General features: G+C 50.1%; 1 protein-coding gene across 5 annotated transcripts in view; it reads right to left on the bottom strand.

Moving 5' to 3' along the window:
* The window catches only part of TRAPPC9 (trafficking protein particle complex subunit 9), a 552118-nt gene that overhangs the window by 386848 nt on the left and 147956 nt on the right, over nucleotides 1-17314 (bottom strand). For all 5 annotated transcript variants that reach the window (XM_082364605.1, XM_082364607.1, XM_082364606.1 and 2 more), the window contains 3 exons: nucleotides 15916-16042; nucleotides 8457-8602; nucleotides 1181-1266 (listed from right to left, as the gene is read on the bottom strand). In XM_082364605.1, the coding sequence (XP_082220731.1) occupies nucleotides 1181-1266; nucleotides 8457-8602; nucleotides 15916-16042 (359 nt within the window). The remainder of the gene's footprint in view (nucleotides 1-1180; nucleotides 1267-8456; nucleotides 8603-15915; nucleotides 16043-17314) is intronic.

The raw sequence follows: 17314 nt of genomic DNA, 5'->3' as shown, positions 1-17314 counted from the left end.
TGGTTTAGGCCAAGAGACAGAAAGTCACTAAAGGGCCTGACCAAGAGCTAAAACCTAAGGTTGGCACATTCTTGTGCAACAGGAGGAGGAGGGAACACTCATCCTTACAGGTCATTCTTGGAGTGACCTCAAGGTGGTAAGCTTAATATTCAGCTGAATTTCTAAGAACTCCAACAAATTTGGGAAAACCATGCCTCACGCCGGAGGCCTAAACATCATCTTCGATAACTCCCAGTCTGCCTCTGAGCTCCCGCTCACCCTGTGTCCTCAGTGGGGCCTCCCCTAACTCTCCACACGGCTCCTGCAGCCCCTCGTGCACCCCACCACGGCTCTGACCAAGGTCACGGCAGGGGCCAGGCCTGACGTGCGGCGCGGGCACTCAGCAGGACACCTGTACGGACAGACCGCCTCCCACCTTGAACACGAGTCATAAAACCCCAAAGGAAGGCGTCGCCCAGCTCAGCACCATCCTTCGCACAGTGCCGAAAATTTACAAAGCGGTTCTATACAATAATAAGCATAGAGAAGACTTGAGGACTGCAATCCACCCGCTGGCGGAGGGCTCTGCTCTGGAAACACTAGGTCTAGCTTGGAGAGCCATACGAATCTCCTTCCCACTCACTGCAGAATTAGGGGAGCAGTTCCAATGGACAGCACTGCAAAAAGTGAGCCTCTAACGCCGTACACAAACACAGAAACAGAACATCAGATTTCAAACCCGAGGGAAACTTCGTATTTGCAGTGCAGTCATTTATTCTCTTATGAATAAAGAGCTCACTCTTCCCTTAGGCCTTGATCATCTTATCATCTTGTAGCAGTGCAGTAACAGTGATATTGAGTGGTGGGCACAATACAGGGTTTGTAACCTCGCTAATCTCATGTAAATTTCAATATAATTATTTCAAATCTTATATGCAATCAACTAAGCTCTGTGTGTGTTCAAATCCGAGATGTCTTTGTTCATTGACTCACACATCTCACTGAGTACCAAGCACTAAAGACACGGGAGGGAATGTCAAGACGTAGTCTTCACTCACAAAAAGATTATAATCTTTGGCAAAACAAATATTAAAAACAGACATAGATTATAGGCAGTATGCCTCAAATATTAAGTAAAAAACTTACTTTAATGGTAAGTTGATGTTTAGCCCAAAAGGGTCAAATGATTCATGATACATACCATGTTTTCAACTCGGAGTTCAAATGGCATTGGGTTATATACCATCAGCTGAACTTCACACACATCTCCTTGAACCCACTGGAAATCTAGAAATACATACACACAAAAGAATCTGCATTTTAGCTGGTGTTTTTGCATGTTTCACATGGTTTCAGATTACTCCTCTGGCAATTTATTTTTTCCAATGAAGCAGTGGGCATTGTGATCATCTTGAGATAACAGTTTAAAGCTATTTTACTGCTAGCTTTCTCCAATGCAAAGCACATCATCCCTGCCACTTGGATGCCTTGTGACTGATGCCTCCCTCCCTCAGTGCCAAACGCAGCTGCACGAAACTGGAATCAATCCAGACAGCACTATTCTTGGTGTAGAGCCATACGTCACACAGACCTTTGCAGGCCCAGAGGCTGGTACTTAGGAAGATGGCTCTGTGGTCAATATTAAGTGGCGCATAGCGTGGTTTCTCTTTCCCCTCCCTAAGTTTGTGAGAGAAGACGGTGGCTTCTCTTCCCTGCCCACTCCCAGGCCAGCTGCAGTCCAACACCTGCGGGAGGCAGAATTCTGGGATGACCCCCAAGACTCCCGGCCCCTGGTGTACAAGCTGTGTCATCCTCTCCCCCCGAGTGTGGATATGACGATAGGCTGTGCTATATAACAAAGGGGAAGGGGGTTTCCATATGTGATGAAGGCCCCCAAGCAGTAGGTTTTGACTTAATCAATGGGAGATTATCCTAGGAGAGCCTGGCCTACTCAGGTGAGCCCTTGGAAGGGAACATACCCATCCTGAGTGAAAAGATTCAAAGCATGAGAGGATGTACGGAGGAGGCCATGTGGCCAGGACCCAAGAGCAGCTGTTATGAGCTGAAAGTGGTCCAGCTGACAGCCAGCAAGAGAACAGAGACGTCAGTCCTACAACCACAAGGAATGGATGAAGAACCTGAGGGAGCCTGGAAACAGATCCTTCCCAGTCGAGCCTCCAGATGAGAACACAGCCCCACCTGACACCTGGATTTCAGCCTGCAAGACTCTGAGCAGAGGACCCAGCTAACACATTCTGGACTCATGACAGTAACAGTGAGAAAATAAACTTGTGTTCTTTAAGCCACTAAATTAGTGGTCATCTGTTACACACAAAAGAAAACTAATACGGTCCTCATCCCCACTCCGCTGCCCTCTCCTCCCCTTAAGATTCTCCACTAGGCAAACTGGAAGGGGCTTCAGAACCAAGTAACACGTGTTGGGCAGGAGGTACTGTCCAGCCCTTGGAAGGCTGTCTCTCACTCTTCATAATGACCTGGTGAGGTAGATATTACAATCCCACTGTTACAAGGCAGGTACTGAAGGTCCAAAGAGGTTAATAAATGTGCTGGGAATCAGACAGCCAGTAAGTGGGGCAGCAGGGATTCAAGCCCAGGTCTTTGAACTCGGAGAAGTATCTAGACTGGACAGTGGTGGTTAAAGGGTTTTTTCTACAGTAGATACTAAGATTTACTGATTAGAATTCTTCAGCTTTCATAAAGACACCATTTTTCCCAAACACTTCACACCAGGTCCCCTGCACAGAGACTAAGACAGGTTGCACCAAACCTATGGCATCCTGAAATTGCACGCAATGTGACCCAGAGTTGGCATCCTGAAATTGCATGCAATGAATAAGGAGCCCACCAGGTGAGTTAGTTTTCAAAATGCTTGCACAAGCAGGTACCCATTTGAGCCTCTTGACAATACAGTGAAGCAGTCAGCAGAGCACATATCACCCTCATTCACCAACAAGGAACACGGAACCGTCCACCATCGATGGCCCTAATGAATGACGCAGCCGAGTCCAACTCCCGTGTGCCTGGCCCCAAAGCCTCTGCTGCTCCCAGGCTGCTGCTCTCCCCTCGTTGGCTCCAGAAACCCACCTCTCTTCACCCAGCCTCAGGCTGAGAACCTCTGCGGGAGGGAGGGGTCACAGAAGTCCTTCTGCAGAGACACGGTGCTTCCACCCCCACCTTCAGCAGCATCACTGAGCCCATCACTGCCTCGGCGGCCAGCACCCCAGCCCTTCCTCACGGCCGATGAAAACGTCATTTGTTTTAACAGCTTGCTATGCCTGATAGCGAAGGAACTCTTTGTCTTCTCTACCACGGTCAAATAACCATCATTTCAAAATTCATTTTCCTGGGGTTCTGAAAGGAATCGTTTATACTTGCACAGTCCTAGTCACTAAAGGTAAACCTAAGATAAATCCCTGATTACAGGAATAGTAATTTATGTCTGAGAGGAGATCATCTCCTTCCTAAGCCTTAGTGTGTCAAAGCACACGGTGGGGCCCCTTCCTCGATATTTTGTCCCAGAAACCACAGGAAGGAACAGCACTGAAGGCTATTAAACACCCTTCTGTATCAGGCCCTCCCCACACTGTACTGCACGGCCCCCGTGTGTGTTCTTAGCCGTGGACAAACAGCCTCTTTCGGGGGCTTTTGTTGACAAGCTCGTCTCCTTCCACCACACGGGCTGGACCCAGCTGGCAGGTGACACTCCTGATTTCTCACTGCATCCCCAGCACCTTGGACAGTGCACACAGCGCTGCTCAGAGCCTTACGAGAAAGGCTGCTGGATACTTCAGGAACATCATCTCACTTGACCCTCAGACGAATCCTCCCAGTGAGCTTCTGGCGCCCGATCTCTGTAGACGGCACAACTGCAGCCCAGGGAGGCCCGCGGCAGCCCAAGGCCATCTGACAGCTCCGGCCTGGCCAGGCCACCAAGCCTCCTCCAGGGCAGCTGTCGACCCGGGCAAGAAGCCCGGCTCCACCACCAAGTCCTAGCGCAAATTATGCTCGGGACGTGCACAGCCATCACCTCGGCGCGGAGTTTAACTCGGACGACAGAGACGCTAGCAACACACAGATGGAAAGACTGGTCAATTATTCCAAGCTGGCGTGGAAAATGGTCTCAGGAACTGCCCTCAAGGGTTTCTTCTTCTCTCATATTCTGTGCCCCGTGCTGTGATAACTCCCCCAGTTATAAGATTCATTTATAGAGATTGGGACTCTAGGTTAAAGACATGCGATTCTTCAAAGCTCCAGGCAGGTCCTCGCTGATGAGTCTGCTGCTAAAAAGATATCAGAAGCCCCGCATGTAAGTTACACGTTCGTACCCATGGGTCTTCAACAAACAGCATGCATTTCGGCTGAAGTTTCTGTTATATCCCCCAAAATCTTGCGTCATCCACTGAATTTATCCTCAGCCCAGATGAACAGGTGCTCCTCACTGTGATGAGGAGCCGTACTTAAAGGAAAAGGTCCCTGGGCTTTGAGTCACAAACCATGGACACAGCCTGAGCTCTGTCCTGACTAGCTCCCTGACCCAGGGCAGGAATTCACAGCCTGAGCTCTGTCCTGACTAGCTCCCTGACCCAGGGCAGGAATTCACAGCCTGAGCTCTGTCCTGACTAGCTCCCTGACCCAGGGCAGGAACTTATAATCACTCGGTCTTAATTTTCTCATCTGTAAGTTGGGAACACAACCCTTGCAGCACCACACGGTCATGAGAATCACTGGGTAAGGTGGAAGCCCTCTGCAGCAAATGCAGGGTATTCTTTTCATAAAAGGAAGCCTCAGCAGTTTCTAAAGATCAGAGAGGAAGAAAATCAAGAGGAAAGGCCAGCTCCACGGGCAGTGACCCTGCAGCCACACTGTGCCAGGCTCGGGGCCCACGTTCTGCTTAACGCTGTCTCTGTCTCCGAGTTCCTCATAAGTTTTGAACAAGGGGGCCCCACAGATCATGCAGCTGGTCCTGAGAAGGAGTCTCACTCCTCCAGTCCCCCAGATCGCCTCCGGAAGTTTCTCTAAACAAAATGGGTGAAAGTTTCCTAAAATGTCCTTTAGGGGAGAAAGCTTATCATCAACCCTAACGAGACCCAAAAAGACCAGCCAAAGACTCCTAGAAGGTCCAAGAGACGAGCCTCATTAACTCTGTAATGACAGGTCCAGGTCCACCCAGGGGAAAAGGGGCCCAGAAAGTGACCTGCCCACCATCGAGAAACAGTGAGACTCGGACTGGAACAAGCCCCCCCACCAACCTCCAAAGAGATCAAAGGAGGCACCCGCGCTGGCAGACGCGCACTGCTCACCAGCATACGCTGGAGCGGGCCCGGGACCCGCCCTCCCTGCTCAACCACGACGTCCCCCCGGCTCCCCTGCTCCCAGACCCCCCAGCACGCTCTCCAGAGCAGAGAAGCAGTAGGGAGGCTGGGGCTGTCTTTCAAAATCGACAGACTGAAATGAGAATGTCAAAGACTTGCCTTCACACCAGAGTGCCTGCGGGCCTGCCCCCCTGACAACAGGAAACAGCTGCAGCTGGTCACTCGCTCGTTTTCACGGACATTTACTGCTCGTCCTTTGCTGGACCACGGAGAGGGGGCCACTGCCCCTGCCGCTGCCACCACCGCAGCCCAGGCTGCCACAGCTGTGGTCACCCTGCACCACCGCCACCGCCACCACCCAGGCGACCCCAGGAGCAGAATGGCCCCTGCCCTCCTGCACCTTCACCCCCACCGGGGAGACCCTAATGGCAGCCGGCTGGCAGGAAAGTCAGGGAAATGTTCGGCCCAAGCAGCACAGGGGGAATGGCGGGTAGGGGCCAGAGGACTAAGAGGCAGTACCTGACCTCCGATATACATCTGTGTACACTGGTTTTTTTCACCCCTTACAACGCCTGACAAGTGATAGGGGCAGCCATACCTACGTGACGGATGCGAGAACAAAAGAGCAAAATCACTTCCCAGGACGCAAATGGAAAACGTTCAAACAATATCAGAGAAAGTTCAAAATCCTGTCGTTTTAAATATATTTAGTTACTACTTGTCACTTCCCTCTAACTTCTACCTACACCTCACGACAGCAGGGACCACACCTGCACTTTTCACCGTTAGAACCCACAGGGCTGGGCTGCCACATGCCTGACACCCAGGGAAACTCAGGGGGTGTTTACTGATGGATGAGAGAAGGAACCAATGAAGGACTGAACCAAGAGACACGCACGTGCACACGCACGCACGCACGCATGCACATCGAGGCTGTACGATGCTATATACTTAGGGCTCCTGCTTTCAGAAATGTACCAGAATTCACAATCAGATGCTATTTTTTAAGGGCATCACCCTACATTTCTTCCTTTATTTTCTTGTTTTAACTACAGCCCTCCGAGCCACACCTTAGAAGCCCACCTGCTCCTAAGAGCCAGCTCTGCTTCCTGAGCCTCCGGGAGGCCTTCCGAAGTCTCAGCTCGTCCCATGCATATGATCTCCCCAAACTCAACAGGTGAGTCCCAGGTGCTGCTGGCGGCGGACCTAGTTTCAGAGCGCTAGGATCTTCAACGTCCCGGGTATTACTGCCTCGCTGTCGAAGCTGACCTGGAGGATGGGGGGGGCAGCTGTGTGTTGTCACTGACTGGGGCCCATGCCAGGTGCGCTGCACACATCAGGGAAAGCTGGAGGGCCCTGGTTAGAACAGCACACTTGCTCTGAAAAGTTGGGAGTTTCTCATTTCTCTGAGTTCGTTTCTTCATCTGGAAAAGGGAGGTAAAAATTACTTCCTCCAAAAATACTACGAAAACTAACTGAGCTAAAACGTGACAGCATTTTACAAAGCACGACTTGAATCAAAGAAATGGTGAGCGTTACCAGAAAGCACAGGGTCGTTTTAGCACTCTTACCCTCACTATGCCCTCTGTCTTAGGGAACAGCTTAGAAACACTCATTTTTCAAGGTGTTCAGGTGGTTTAATACTTGTGAATGAGGTTTTTTGAGATCTTTATAGACTCCAAGAAACTCTCCTGCTGGCGTGAATGTCAGGAACCTCCACCAAGGTTATGGGGTGTGCGTCGTGCTTGGCCTTGAGCTCCACGGCACAGGGCAAAGGCTCTGCTGTGAAGTCAGTTACACAACCTGAATCTCAGCTTCCCTGTCTGTAAAATGGGGTCACACCATCCACGCCACTCCTTCATTCACTCCACCACACTGTTCTAGCAGGGGGGAGACGGGGAGGACGGGAACATAAACAGAGGGACGCATCGAGGTGCTGTGAAGGGCAACCGGCAGTGAGGGGAGAGTGGGGAGAAGCGGCCTGTGAGGTGCGGGTCAGAGGTGGCCTCTCTGAGCGGGGCCCGCAGACTGAGCGAGGTGGGCAGGCGGGTGAGCTCTAGGCAGAGGCGCAGCGAGCAGAGCCCTGAGACTGGAACAAGACAGCATGTCCAAAGAACAGAAAGCGGCCGTGTGGCTGGAGCCGAGGAGCAGGAGTGGAAAGGTGGGAGGTGAGCGGGAAAGGCAGAAGAAGCGTGGCTGGCACTGCCAGGAGAGCCCGCCGTCCGGCTACGGGGTGTGACAGGACACGTGCATCCTGGGAAGAAGGGCCTCAGGAAGTCAGGACGCCTTCGCCTACATCAGGGGTAAGAAGTTAAAGGAGGAATAAAGAAGACAGAAGGAGAAGCGAGCACTGACTTGCAAAAGGTTCACAGGTCTTCTACTGAAACTCCAACCAGTGACGGGCCTCTCAGTCCTTTAGCTCTGTCACTGCGACTTGCAGGCACCACGATCTCAAAATACAAGGGGCCCGAGGAGGGGAAAGCTGGCCAGGAATGAGGCCTGCCGCACGGCCAGGCTTTGGCAAGGGCACGGAGGGAGCCCTGGGGTCCGCGGTGAGGAAGGAAAGGAACGGCCGTGGGCTGGGACGCGGCCGGGGAGCCGAGCAAGAAGAAAAGCACCCTGGAGATTCTCAGGAGCGAGCGTTCCACTCCCAGTCCGCCCCGAGACAAGCTCATCTCTCCCTGCTGAGTCACCAGGCATCTCAGAAGTGGCGATCGTTAGCGCACTACAAAACCAGCGCTGCCGGCGCTCAAAAGGGAAAATGCTACCATGTCCTTATGCCCCAGTCAGTCCTGAACGTAAGTCAACCTTTAATCTCCTTTGATGATTCAGAAGTTACTCCAGGCCTTGGGAAATCACCCTAATCTCCAAGTACCTCTCTTCTGTAGTTTACATAAGTCTCACATAATAGAGGTCTTCTGGTTTCTAGAACTTCCACAAAAACTGTCTTTTACGAAACAGATACCAAAAAGTCAGGTCTATAAGTAATGGCCTGGCTAAGGTAGCAAACTGAATAAACCTGTATGAGGGTATATACACACATGCACGAATGAACTGCAATCAAGCCTCATGCTTTAAAATCTAGAAGAGCCACCAGGCGCTGGGCAGCAGAGCACAGCCAGAAAGCCAGGACGAGCGGCCTACCTATTTTCCTGTTCCGCTCTTCCCCACGGTGGTGTGCGATGATCGGTGAGTAGATGAAGGGGCTCTTGGTCGACATGCTCTGGCCCAGCAAGCTTTTCATTTTCTGTGGCCGGAGGCTGGCAGGAAGGTTCAACAGTTTCACACGCCTGTGGTTTCAAAGGGAACAAAAATACTTCAGCTGCTTGTTCGCTTGGGTTCAGCGTAAATACGACCAGATACCAGATGTTAGAATGACAGTAAATCAAGCAGCAGATAAACTGAGGGGAGGAAAAGTACTCAATCTCGCAGGACAAAGCAGAAGAAGGCTGCACACGACCCCTCCAGACCATCCCAGGGAGAGAAGACGTCCACGGCCGGGCAGCAGCCGCGCCCCTGGGCCACTGCGCTGGGGGCCAGAGGGGCCAGCGGAAGCCTGGACTGCAGCACCTGCCAGCTGCACGCCCCTGGGCACAGGCCCTGCCTCCCCTACCCTCAGGCTCCTGGTCTGTAAGATGCAGATACGCGCCCTCCCTCACAGAACCGCTGTGAGGACTCAACAAAGCGCTCTGGGTACCATGCCCACCGCTCAGCAGAAGTTGGTTCCCTCCTCTGCCTCCCCGCTTCCTGAAGGGCAGGCCCGCAGCAAAGAGAAGTGCAGACCTTGACCCGTACGACCCAAAGGTACCACGAGTGAAGGGTAGCAGCACCGTCGGCTTCCATCTGCACAGTCTGTATCTTATTAAATTGCTTTCCCAGCTGTGGATGTCTGCTAATCGATACCCACGCTGGGATCGATCAGCTGGCCAGGGTACCAGGGTACCCAGGGCCTCATTTGTCTCTCCAGCACTGGTGCAATACGTCAAGACAGAGCTCTCGATAAATGTTGCATGAATGAACTCCCAAAAGCTGGATTTCAACCTCAGCTTCTAAATCTTCCAAAACCGTTTATTTAAGGCTAAGCAGTTTATCCCTAACAGCTGCAAATCCCAGCCCTTTGTGCACATTCAAAAAATACCAGCTGCGCTGCACTGGGACGAGGGTGGGCAAGCCCTTGCACTGGCCGAGGTGCCACGTGTGATGTGCATCTAACACCCACCACGTCCAACCCAGGGGGATCCGCCTGCTCCTGAGAAGCAGCTTCAGCAGACACAGACCTGACTGCAGCCTCAAGGACCTACCAGCGGGGCAGCGGGCACAGATGGCTTCACCGCCCTGGACCTCAACCCTCTCACTTACGAAACAGGAAAAATAATAGGTACCTGATAATGCTCTGCAGGAGGAGGACACCTCCTTTCCCCGGTTCCATGTTTCCATGAGGAGGGACATCCTTAGGGTAGTGGTCCTAACCTCGCTCTTGCCCACCTTCACTCCTCCCAAGGGAGGTGGTAAATTTGGAAGGAGAACCAGCGCGTGCACCGCTCAGGCCCTGCCGAGAGCACGTATTCAGTCCTGCTCTCTGCACGGACGGAACAGGGCCTGTCCCACGAAAAAGCGTACCGTCACCCGGCTCTGCCAGAGGTTGGGGAACAGGTGGACAGCCCTGAGCCACTGCCATCCACCTGAGACAGATGTTTCTTTCCGCTGATTCCAAACTCAGGCAGAGAAGGGGAGTGGTCTGAAGCAGAGACCTTCGAACCTTCGCAGGGTACTTTGAGGACTGAGTTAATATGCGTCAAGCACCTGTAATAGTGCCTGTCACCTAGCAGGTGCACAAAAGCCTTTCTCTTTCCTCCCTAAAACAACATTCGTTTACAGGCACAGAGAGCCAAGTCCCTGCACAAAGATCACAACACTGCACAGGGACAAAGAAACGAAGCGTTGGTCCCAGTGATGTTGAGAGCAGCTTGGGAACCTTAGACCAGCACCGCCTACTCGAGCCTTTAAGTTTACTCATCTGTAAAATGATCCCATTTTCTTGCAACACAAATAGCATTCTACTCTGTGCCACCGTCGCCACCTAAAAATGAGATGTCATCTGTGATTCTAGGAATCATGTACACAGGCAAAGAAATTCCAGATCACATAAAAGTTTATTAAAATATGCAGAGGAATTCTGAGGGCATGGTCAGCCAGAAAAGTAACCCGACAAGCAGTCATGGCATTCATTTATAACTCAAAATCTAGCATCAAATGTCTGTTTATAAAATGCACCCAGAAAAACAATCATTCAAGGCACCTGACCTAAAGGAAATATAATTCATTTAGCATAAATTTCTGCGGAACTAATAATATTATATTTGTTTTATGAAGCTGCCAACAGTAAAGAAGAATTTCAGGGATGAAGTGTCCAAACCAAGGATTATTTTTAGGGATTCCACTTGGAAACAGTTGACATTTTAAAATCTGACTTCTCAGTATACCATGGCTAATTAGGACCATGCAAAGCAGTGGTGGAACACTAATTAGGAAAGTGATATTATACATATTGGTGAGAAGAATGACACAGGAAAAAACAGCTCACTTTTTCTTTCTTGGTTTTTAATTCCTCAACCTTACTCACAGGGGAAACATATCTAAGAACCTCCTGCATATCTCTGCACAGATGGGCAATGGCCAAAGCTGGCCACACCTGTCCACATTTGGAACAACGTGAAGGTCACCCACTGTCCCGAGCCCGGGCATGACGGAGACAGCTGGAGAGGACCCACCACGCCAGCCAGGGCAGCAGTGCAAGGCTTCCCGCTCGGACTCCCCAGCGACACCACACATTTCTCATTTTCTTCGAGAAGCTCAGGTTTGAGAAATGCGTAAGGAGGGTGTGGGCCTGGCGATTACACCCAGTGTGACAGAAGATTCAGGACGTGGCTGTGAACCTGGTGAGATCACGGAGCCGCATCCTGGTCGGCATCCGGGAGGCTGGCCTTGCCCTGCTTCACAAACCAAGAAAAACTGCCCTGGTGGTGTGGCCTCTAAGCCCCTTTTTGAATGAACACCTGAAATCCTTCCTCAAATACAATTAACTTAAAAGTTGAAGTTTTAAAAGTACCAAGACCACTCAAAACGACTCCAAGCTCATCCTGACTGGAGGGTTTCGATCCTTATCAATTAAAGCAGCCTCATCCACCCTGGCTCTCTGCCAGGCTGAAGCTCAAGGTTAGTTCATCAAAGAAGCAATCAGTTCATCCCCACCCCACCCCTGTCTCGCCCCAAATTAAAGACCCACTGGTTTCCTGTAAATGGCATCTAAACTCTACCCCAATTTCTTCTTTAATAATTCACAACTTGTAGTGTGTGAACAATCTACATGATTATTAGTGGCTTTTGTGAACATTATTGTTTTTGTGAATTCTGTAAGGAGTAACATGAACTTCCCTCTGCTTTAACTCTGGACAGTAGTAACAGATATGGGTTTGGCAGCCTCCTGGCACATGGGATGTTGGCATGTTGACCATCACTGAGTCCCAGGCCCTTAGCATTGAGACAAGCACATCTTAGGCACTCTATAAATATCTGATTAATTGAACTTTAGAACAGAATTAAAACAGGGATCTACACTGGCCCTTTTTTAAATTAAATTGCATCGTGATTGCTTGACACAATTTTTGGGTGAACCCAGTTCATGCTCCCATGCTACACAGAACAAGTAAATATTTTCCTATAAATTGATGAAATGCCTTTGTTGTCAAAAACAAGGAAAGTCCTCACCAGAAAAAAAGCCTCCACTCATCTCTTCCAAAACCAAAAGTATAAATATGAGGCACCACTAACATTAAATTAGCTCATGTCTAACAATTCTATTCAGCAAGTCTGATCATTTACTCATGAATGTGGACATTTTTCAGGAGCTTCGGTCTTCAAAGCCCTTCCTATAGCTACAGGGGGTGTCTTGCAATGCTTGACTTGAATTTTTTTTTTGAATTAAACTGACTTAAACATTAAGTCCATGTTTTCCAGGCATAGGTCTTTGAAACATTTGGTTAGAACATTAAAATAGTCCCAGACTAGTTTTCTAAGAAAAAACACAGGCCGGGTCCATGGGTACTGTGTCAGCCCTCTCCAGAGAGAGATGAGGAACACTAATTGTGTGAGAGAGCAACAATCCCACACGCAGTGTGGACACAACCATTCCACACAAAGTCACACAACACCTACCCTGCTCCAGGTCCTGACTGAACACCAGTAATATGGGTCTGCCACCCTCAGTCAGCATCACAGAGCACCTACCATCGCCCTTGTTTTCTCCTGAGAATATAACTTTGAATTCTCTGCTGCCTGACTCTTGCCAAAAGCTGACTTACGAGAAATCACCTTCATGAAGGAGTGCTTGATGTATAAACAGTCCGTCCATTATGCTACGTATGGCTGGGACAGTCCAGACTGCTGTATTAGAGTGCTCGTCTTAGCTCAGGCTACTCTAACAGAATACCATAGTCCGGGCATCTTAAACAACAATACTCATTTCTCACAGTCTGGAGGCTGAAGTCTGAGATCAGTGTGCCGGCATGATCGGGTTCTGCTGAGGGCCCTCTCCCTGGCTCACAGACATGGTCACTGTATCCTCATGTGGAGAAGAGAAAGAGCTCTGGTCCCTTCATCTCCTTATAAGGGCACTAATCCCATCATGGGGACCCCATCCTCGTGACCCCATCTAAACCTAATCAGCCCCCAAAGGCCCCACCTCCAAATACCATCCCACTGGGGTTAGGTCATTGGCAGATGAATTTTGGGGGGGACACATACACACAGTCCACAGCAGAGCTGCATGTTTGGACCACACTGCTCTGTCCTCTGGGAGAGCTGGGTGTACGCAACCCCCTCTGGCATCAAGCCTGTAGTCTGCACTGAGGAATGCCACGAACAAAACAACCATGAGAACCTGCTTCAGATTTTTGTAGGGATATTTTTGAGGACATTATTCAATACGTTCTCTTTAAGAGAACCCACAAGAGGGGTTTCCACAAGCCTCCTTACTGTGAAGAGGTGTATTTCTCCAGTGTGACTGGTTTGTGTCTGCCTATGAGACAGAGAGCCTTGTAACCAACCACATTTCCTCCTATACCCATTGTTAGTTATATTATTGACATATGATTAATAGAATCATGCTTTTCCCCATCTCCAGCCATTATGTAGGACTCTTACTTACCTTTCACTCTGGTGATTTTATTTTTAACATAACATTTCTATGAGTTGCCTCAAATGTTTTATGAAAACACGGCAAAATGTGTAGCTGCATCATAATTACTTGAAACCATTCTGGGGTAAGCCCAGTTCATGCTAGACTAAGATCTGAACGGCAAGCTTATTTGTTGTTGAGAATAGATGGGAAAGAAGCTTCCTTCCCCTTTCCCTCCTGCCCCAGCAATTCAGCCCTGAGTCCATTAGGGAGGGCAGAGCCAGGTACGCATCTGAGCAGGCGACAGGGCAGAGGGCATGCTGGCCGGAGTGGGGGAAGAGGGGCCTGGGGGGCTGTGGCAGCAGCACAGCATGGCCATCAGAGCTCCCCATGGGGAGGGAGGTCAACCTGATAACCACTGGTAACCAGCAGGGGAACTGACCAAATGAGTAACCATACTGAGGCTAATGGGAGACAGGTTTCCCCCAGTGTGAGAAGGAAGTTACAGATATAAGAAAACCAGAAGGACCCCCTAAGATGTTGGGTGGAATTGGAGGTATCAGTATGAACTCATGGTTTCTAATACGCAGAAACAGATGCAGAAATAACCGTGGACATGAACATGCAGCGAGTAACGTCTGTATATAAGTAGATACTGCCTAGTTCTATCCACTGCGAGCAGCAACACCCTGACGGTAAGGAGCACACACAGCACCCAGATCTTAACTTAAATTCCATCCTCCATTGAAAGAACCAGGGCTCTTGGAAGAAATGGCTAACGCAGGGCTGGGAACAGGGACTCAGATCTGAGTCCATAACGCCAGCAGAGGCAGTGGAGAGCAAAGGGCACTTGTGGAGGCTCCTGAGAGAAAGAAGCTTCGTCTTTCTCCCACAGGTGTCACCTCTCTCTTCTCCTGGACGCTGCAGGATGAGGAGCTGCTGCTGCCACCCTGATGCCACCCGGGGCCTGAGACTAAAGCCTCACTGCAGAGGGCACAGCTGAGAGAGGAGAGAAGACAGGTTGTGATGAGGGGCCGGAAGCCTGGCTCCAGCCCTGCCTGAATCCCTCCCCTGGACTTTGTAGGCGTATGTGCCATAAATTCCCTTTTGCCTAAGACAGTCTGGGTCAGGTATTCTGCCAACTGCTATGCGAAGAATTCTGATGGATAGATCTGTTCATTCACTCAACACACATGAGCACCCAAGGGCTACAAAGACAAAGCCCTCTTCAGGTAGCCCTCAGTCAAAAAAAACAAAGACGTATCATACAATCAAGTTCTGTAAATGAAACAGAAGAAAGACGTAAGAGATACTGCTGGCTGGCTAACCCAGCACCATTTCTGACCCCCTTCTCCCTATCCCACCTACGTTACAGAGACTGGGAGAGCTAAACATGTATTTCCTCAGCCTCTCTTACAACTAGCGGTGGTCACGAGATGCACTCCTGGTCAAGGAGACTGGGGCAGAAGCCTACTACGAATCTGTCCAGATCATTTTTGCTTTCCTAGTAAACAAAAGATAGGCTCCCTGGCCCTGCCCCTTCTTCCTTCATCTTGTCTTGGATGTAGATGTGTTATCTGGAGCTGCAGCAGCCATTTGGTCATCAGGAGGTAAAGACAGAGTTGCAGAGAGGCCACCTGTTTCCAAGTTCTTAATAAATAAGAAAAATCACCTCTTATTTGTGATCCACTGCTAGGTTTTCTACTCTTTGCCCTGAAATCATTGGTAATTTATACAAAAGGTGTAATTATTTCTATCTGGGTCGCTCTAGAAAAAGGCTTTGTGGAGGAGATAATCCTTGAACTAAATCTTGAAAAATGCCTGAATGTCACCAGGCAGAGCAAGGGAGGGAAAGGCACAGCAAGCAGAAGGCAGAGCCTGAGCAGAGGAACGAAACCCGCCGCACGTTCTGCCTACGCAGTGATTCCAGAAGGCTGTGCAGGGCTGGGGTCCCGGGGAATAAGGAAGGGGCTCACAGTCAGTCCGGAGACAGAGCAGGCCGCAGATGGTCTTGTAAGCCACACAACGCAAGCGAGGTGGAGGCGCTCCCCCGGGCCTGTGCGCAGGGGTGAGCAGTCTAGGGAAGTGGGCCCTACCGGATGCGGGTAAGTGCGAGCGCCACAAGGCCTGGTTGGTCTCCACTGCACAGAGGGCCACGTCTCGGCCATGGCACCGGGCAGACACGGGTTTGCGGGGCTCTGCCGGCAGACAGGCACGTGACCATGGCAGTTCTCCGATGGCCCTGGCCTGATTCTCTGGTCTATAAAACACACTTCACAGGTGATGGCTGCGACTTAACGAGATGACGGACCAGATACACAGCCAACCCAAACCAGGAACTCTTCTAAAGATCTGCATCCCTAATCAGACCAAAGACAGACGCTGGGAGCGAAGCTCACCTTCCGCACCCTGGCCAGCCTGTCCTACCTGACGATGGGAAGTTTGGTGAAGGGCACCGGGGGCAGCGTGAGGCCATCGGGGAGGGTGATGAGCTCCATGGTTCCGGGACACTTGGAGGTATAGTTCTCCAGGCTTTGCGTCACGTCCTTTTTTTCTGATGAGAAAATAAAAACAAAATAAAGGTTAATTAAACCAAAGGAAAGGGGGGTGGGGGGGGTTGTTTTGCTCTATTTTATTTTTTTGAGCAAAAATAAAATTCTTAACCCAAATCCTTAACAGTCCAGTGAGTCCAGTCTTCTGACAGAAATAAAGGGGCAGTGACCAAAAGAGACAAAAAGAGAATAGCAGCTTTATTCAATTTATTTAAATAATCACTAGCAGCTGCTCCATTTAAGGGCCTGTGGATAAAAAGGAAATTAAGTTACCATCTTCTAGGAGATTTCATTTTCCAAGATAATGGATCCTTATCAAATTCCAAGAAGGTCAATGGGCAGGCAGGACTGGAGAATATTTTATTACTTAATAAATATTTTTCCAGCAATTACTAGGTACCAAGCAAAATGCCAGGCCCTGTCCCCAAGGAGTGTACAGTCCATCTGTATAACAGATATTTAAGCAAATAATTACAAATCAGTATTTTTATGTAAAAGTAGAGCTTTGTGAGATAAGGCTGGTTTTCTCCACCCCATCCCCGTCCCTTTCACTAGGAGAGAGGAGAAGAGGATGCAGGTTAATAGTGAATAATGTTTGCTTATCACCCATGACGCACCCTAGACACGTGCTCAGGGGCTCTGTAACACTCCGGAGCTCAAGGACACTTCCTGCTGGAAAACTCGAAGTAACTCGGGAAGGCAGGCACCAACTGTGCCCATTTTGCAAACGAGAAAACCGAGCCCAACTGAAGTTAAAGGTCATGTCAAAAATCCTGTGTTTGGCCCTCAGCCTGTGGTCTCCTCACTCCCACACTGTTTGGAAGAATTAAGGAGTCAGGAATCGGGGGTTCGCTCCTGGCCTGTTTCCTATCAGTGCTGGCAGGGAGGGTGGAGGACCTGGAGAGAAGAGGGACAGAGGGGCGCAGCCATGGGGGCGAGACTTCGGGCCATGAAGTTAGACCAGGTTCCAGTACACGGCTTGGTCTTTCCCCATCCGTGGTGTGACCACCTGAGGGGAAACCTTAACCTCCCATCTAAAGAATTTCTAGGGGTGAATTAAAAACAGTGGCTGGTGGACATGAGACTGAGCTCAGAGGAACGATGACACCATCACCACCGTCATACCGGTGCCTGCAGGGAATGCGAGTATGTCACAGAGAGTGGTACAGGGCTGCTCGGTGAGGCTGCAGGCGCCACTGACCGGCGACCACACAAAACAAGATCCAGGCAGAGAATGCCTAGATCTCAGGCACATACATTAACGGGTTAACTGC

Source organism: Balaenoptera borealis (genome assembly GCF_965194805.1).
Source record: "Balaenoptera borealis genome assembly, chromosome: 17".
NCBI classification, from domain to species: Eukaryota; Metazoa; Chordata; class Mammalia; order Artiodactyla; family Balaenopteridae; genus Balaenoptera; species Balaenoptera borealis.
This window is presented reverse-complemented; position numbering and strand designations above follow the sequence as displayed.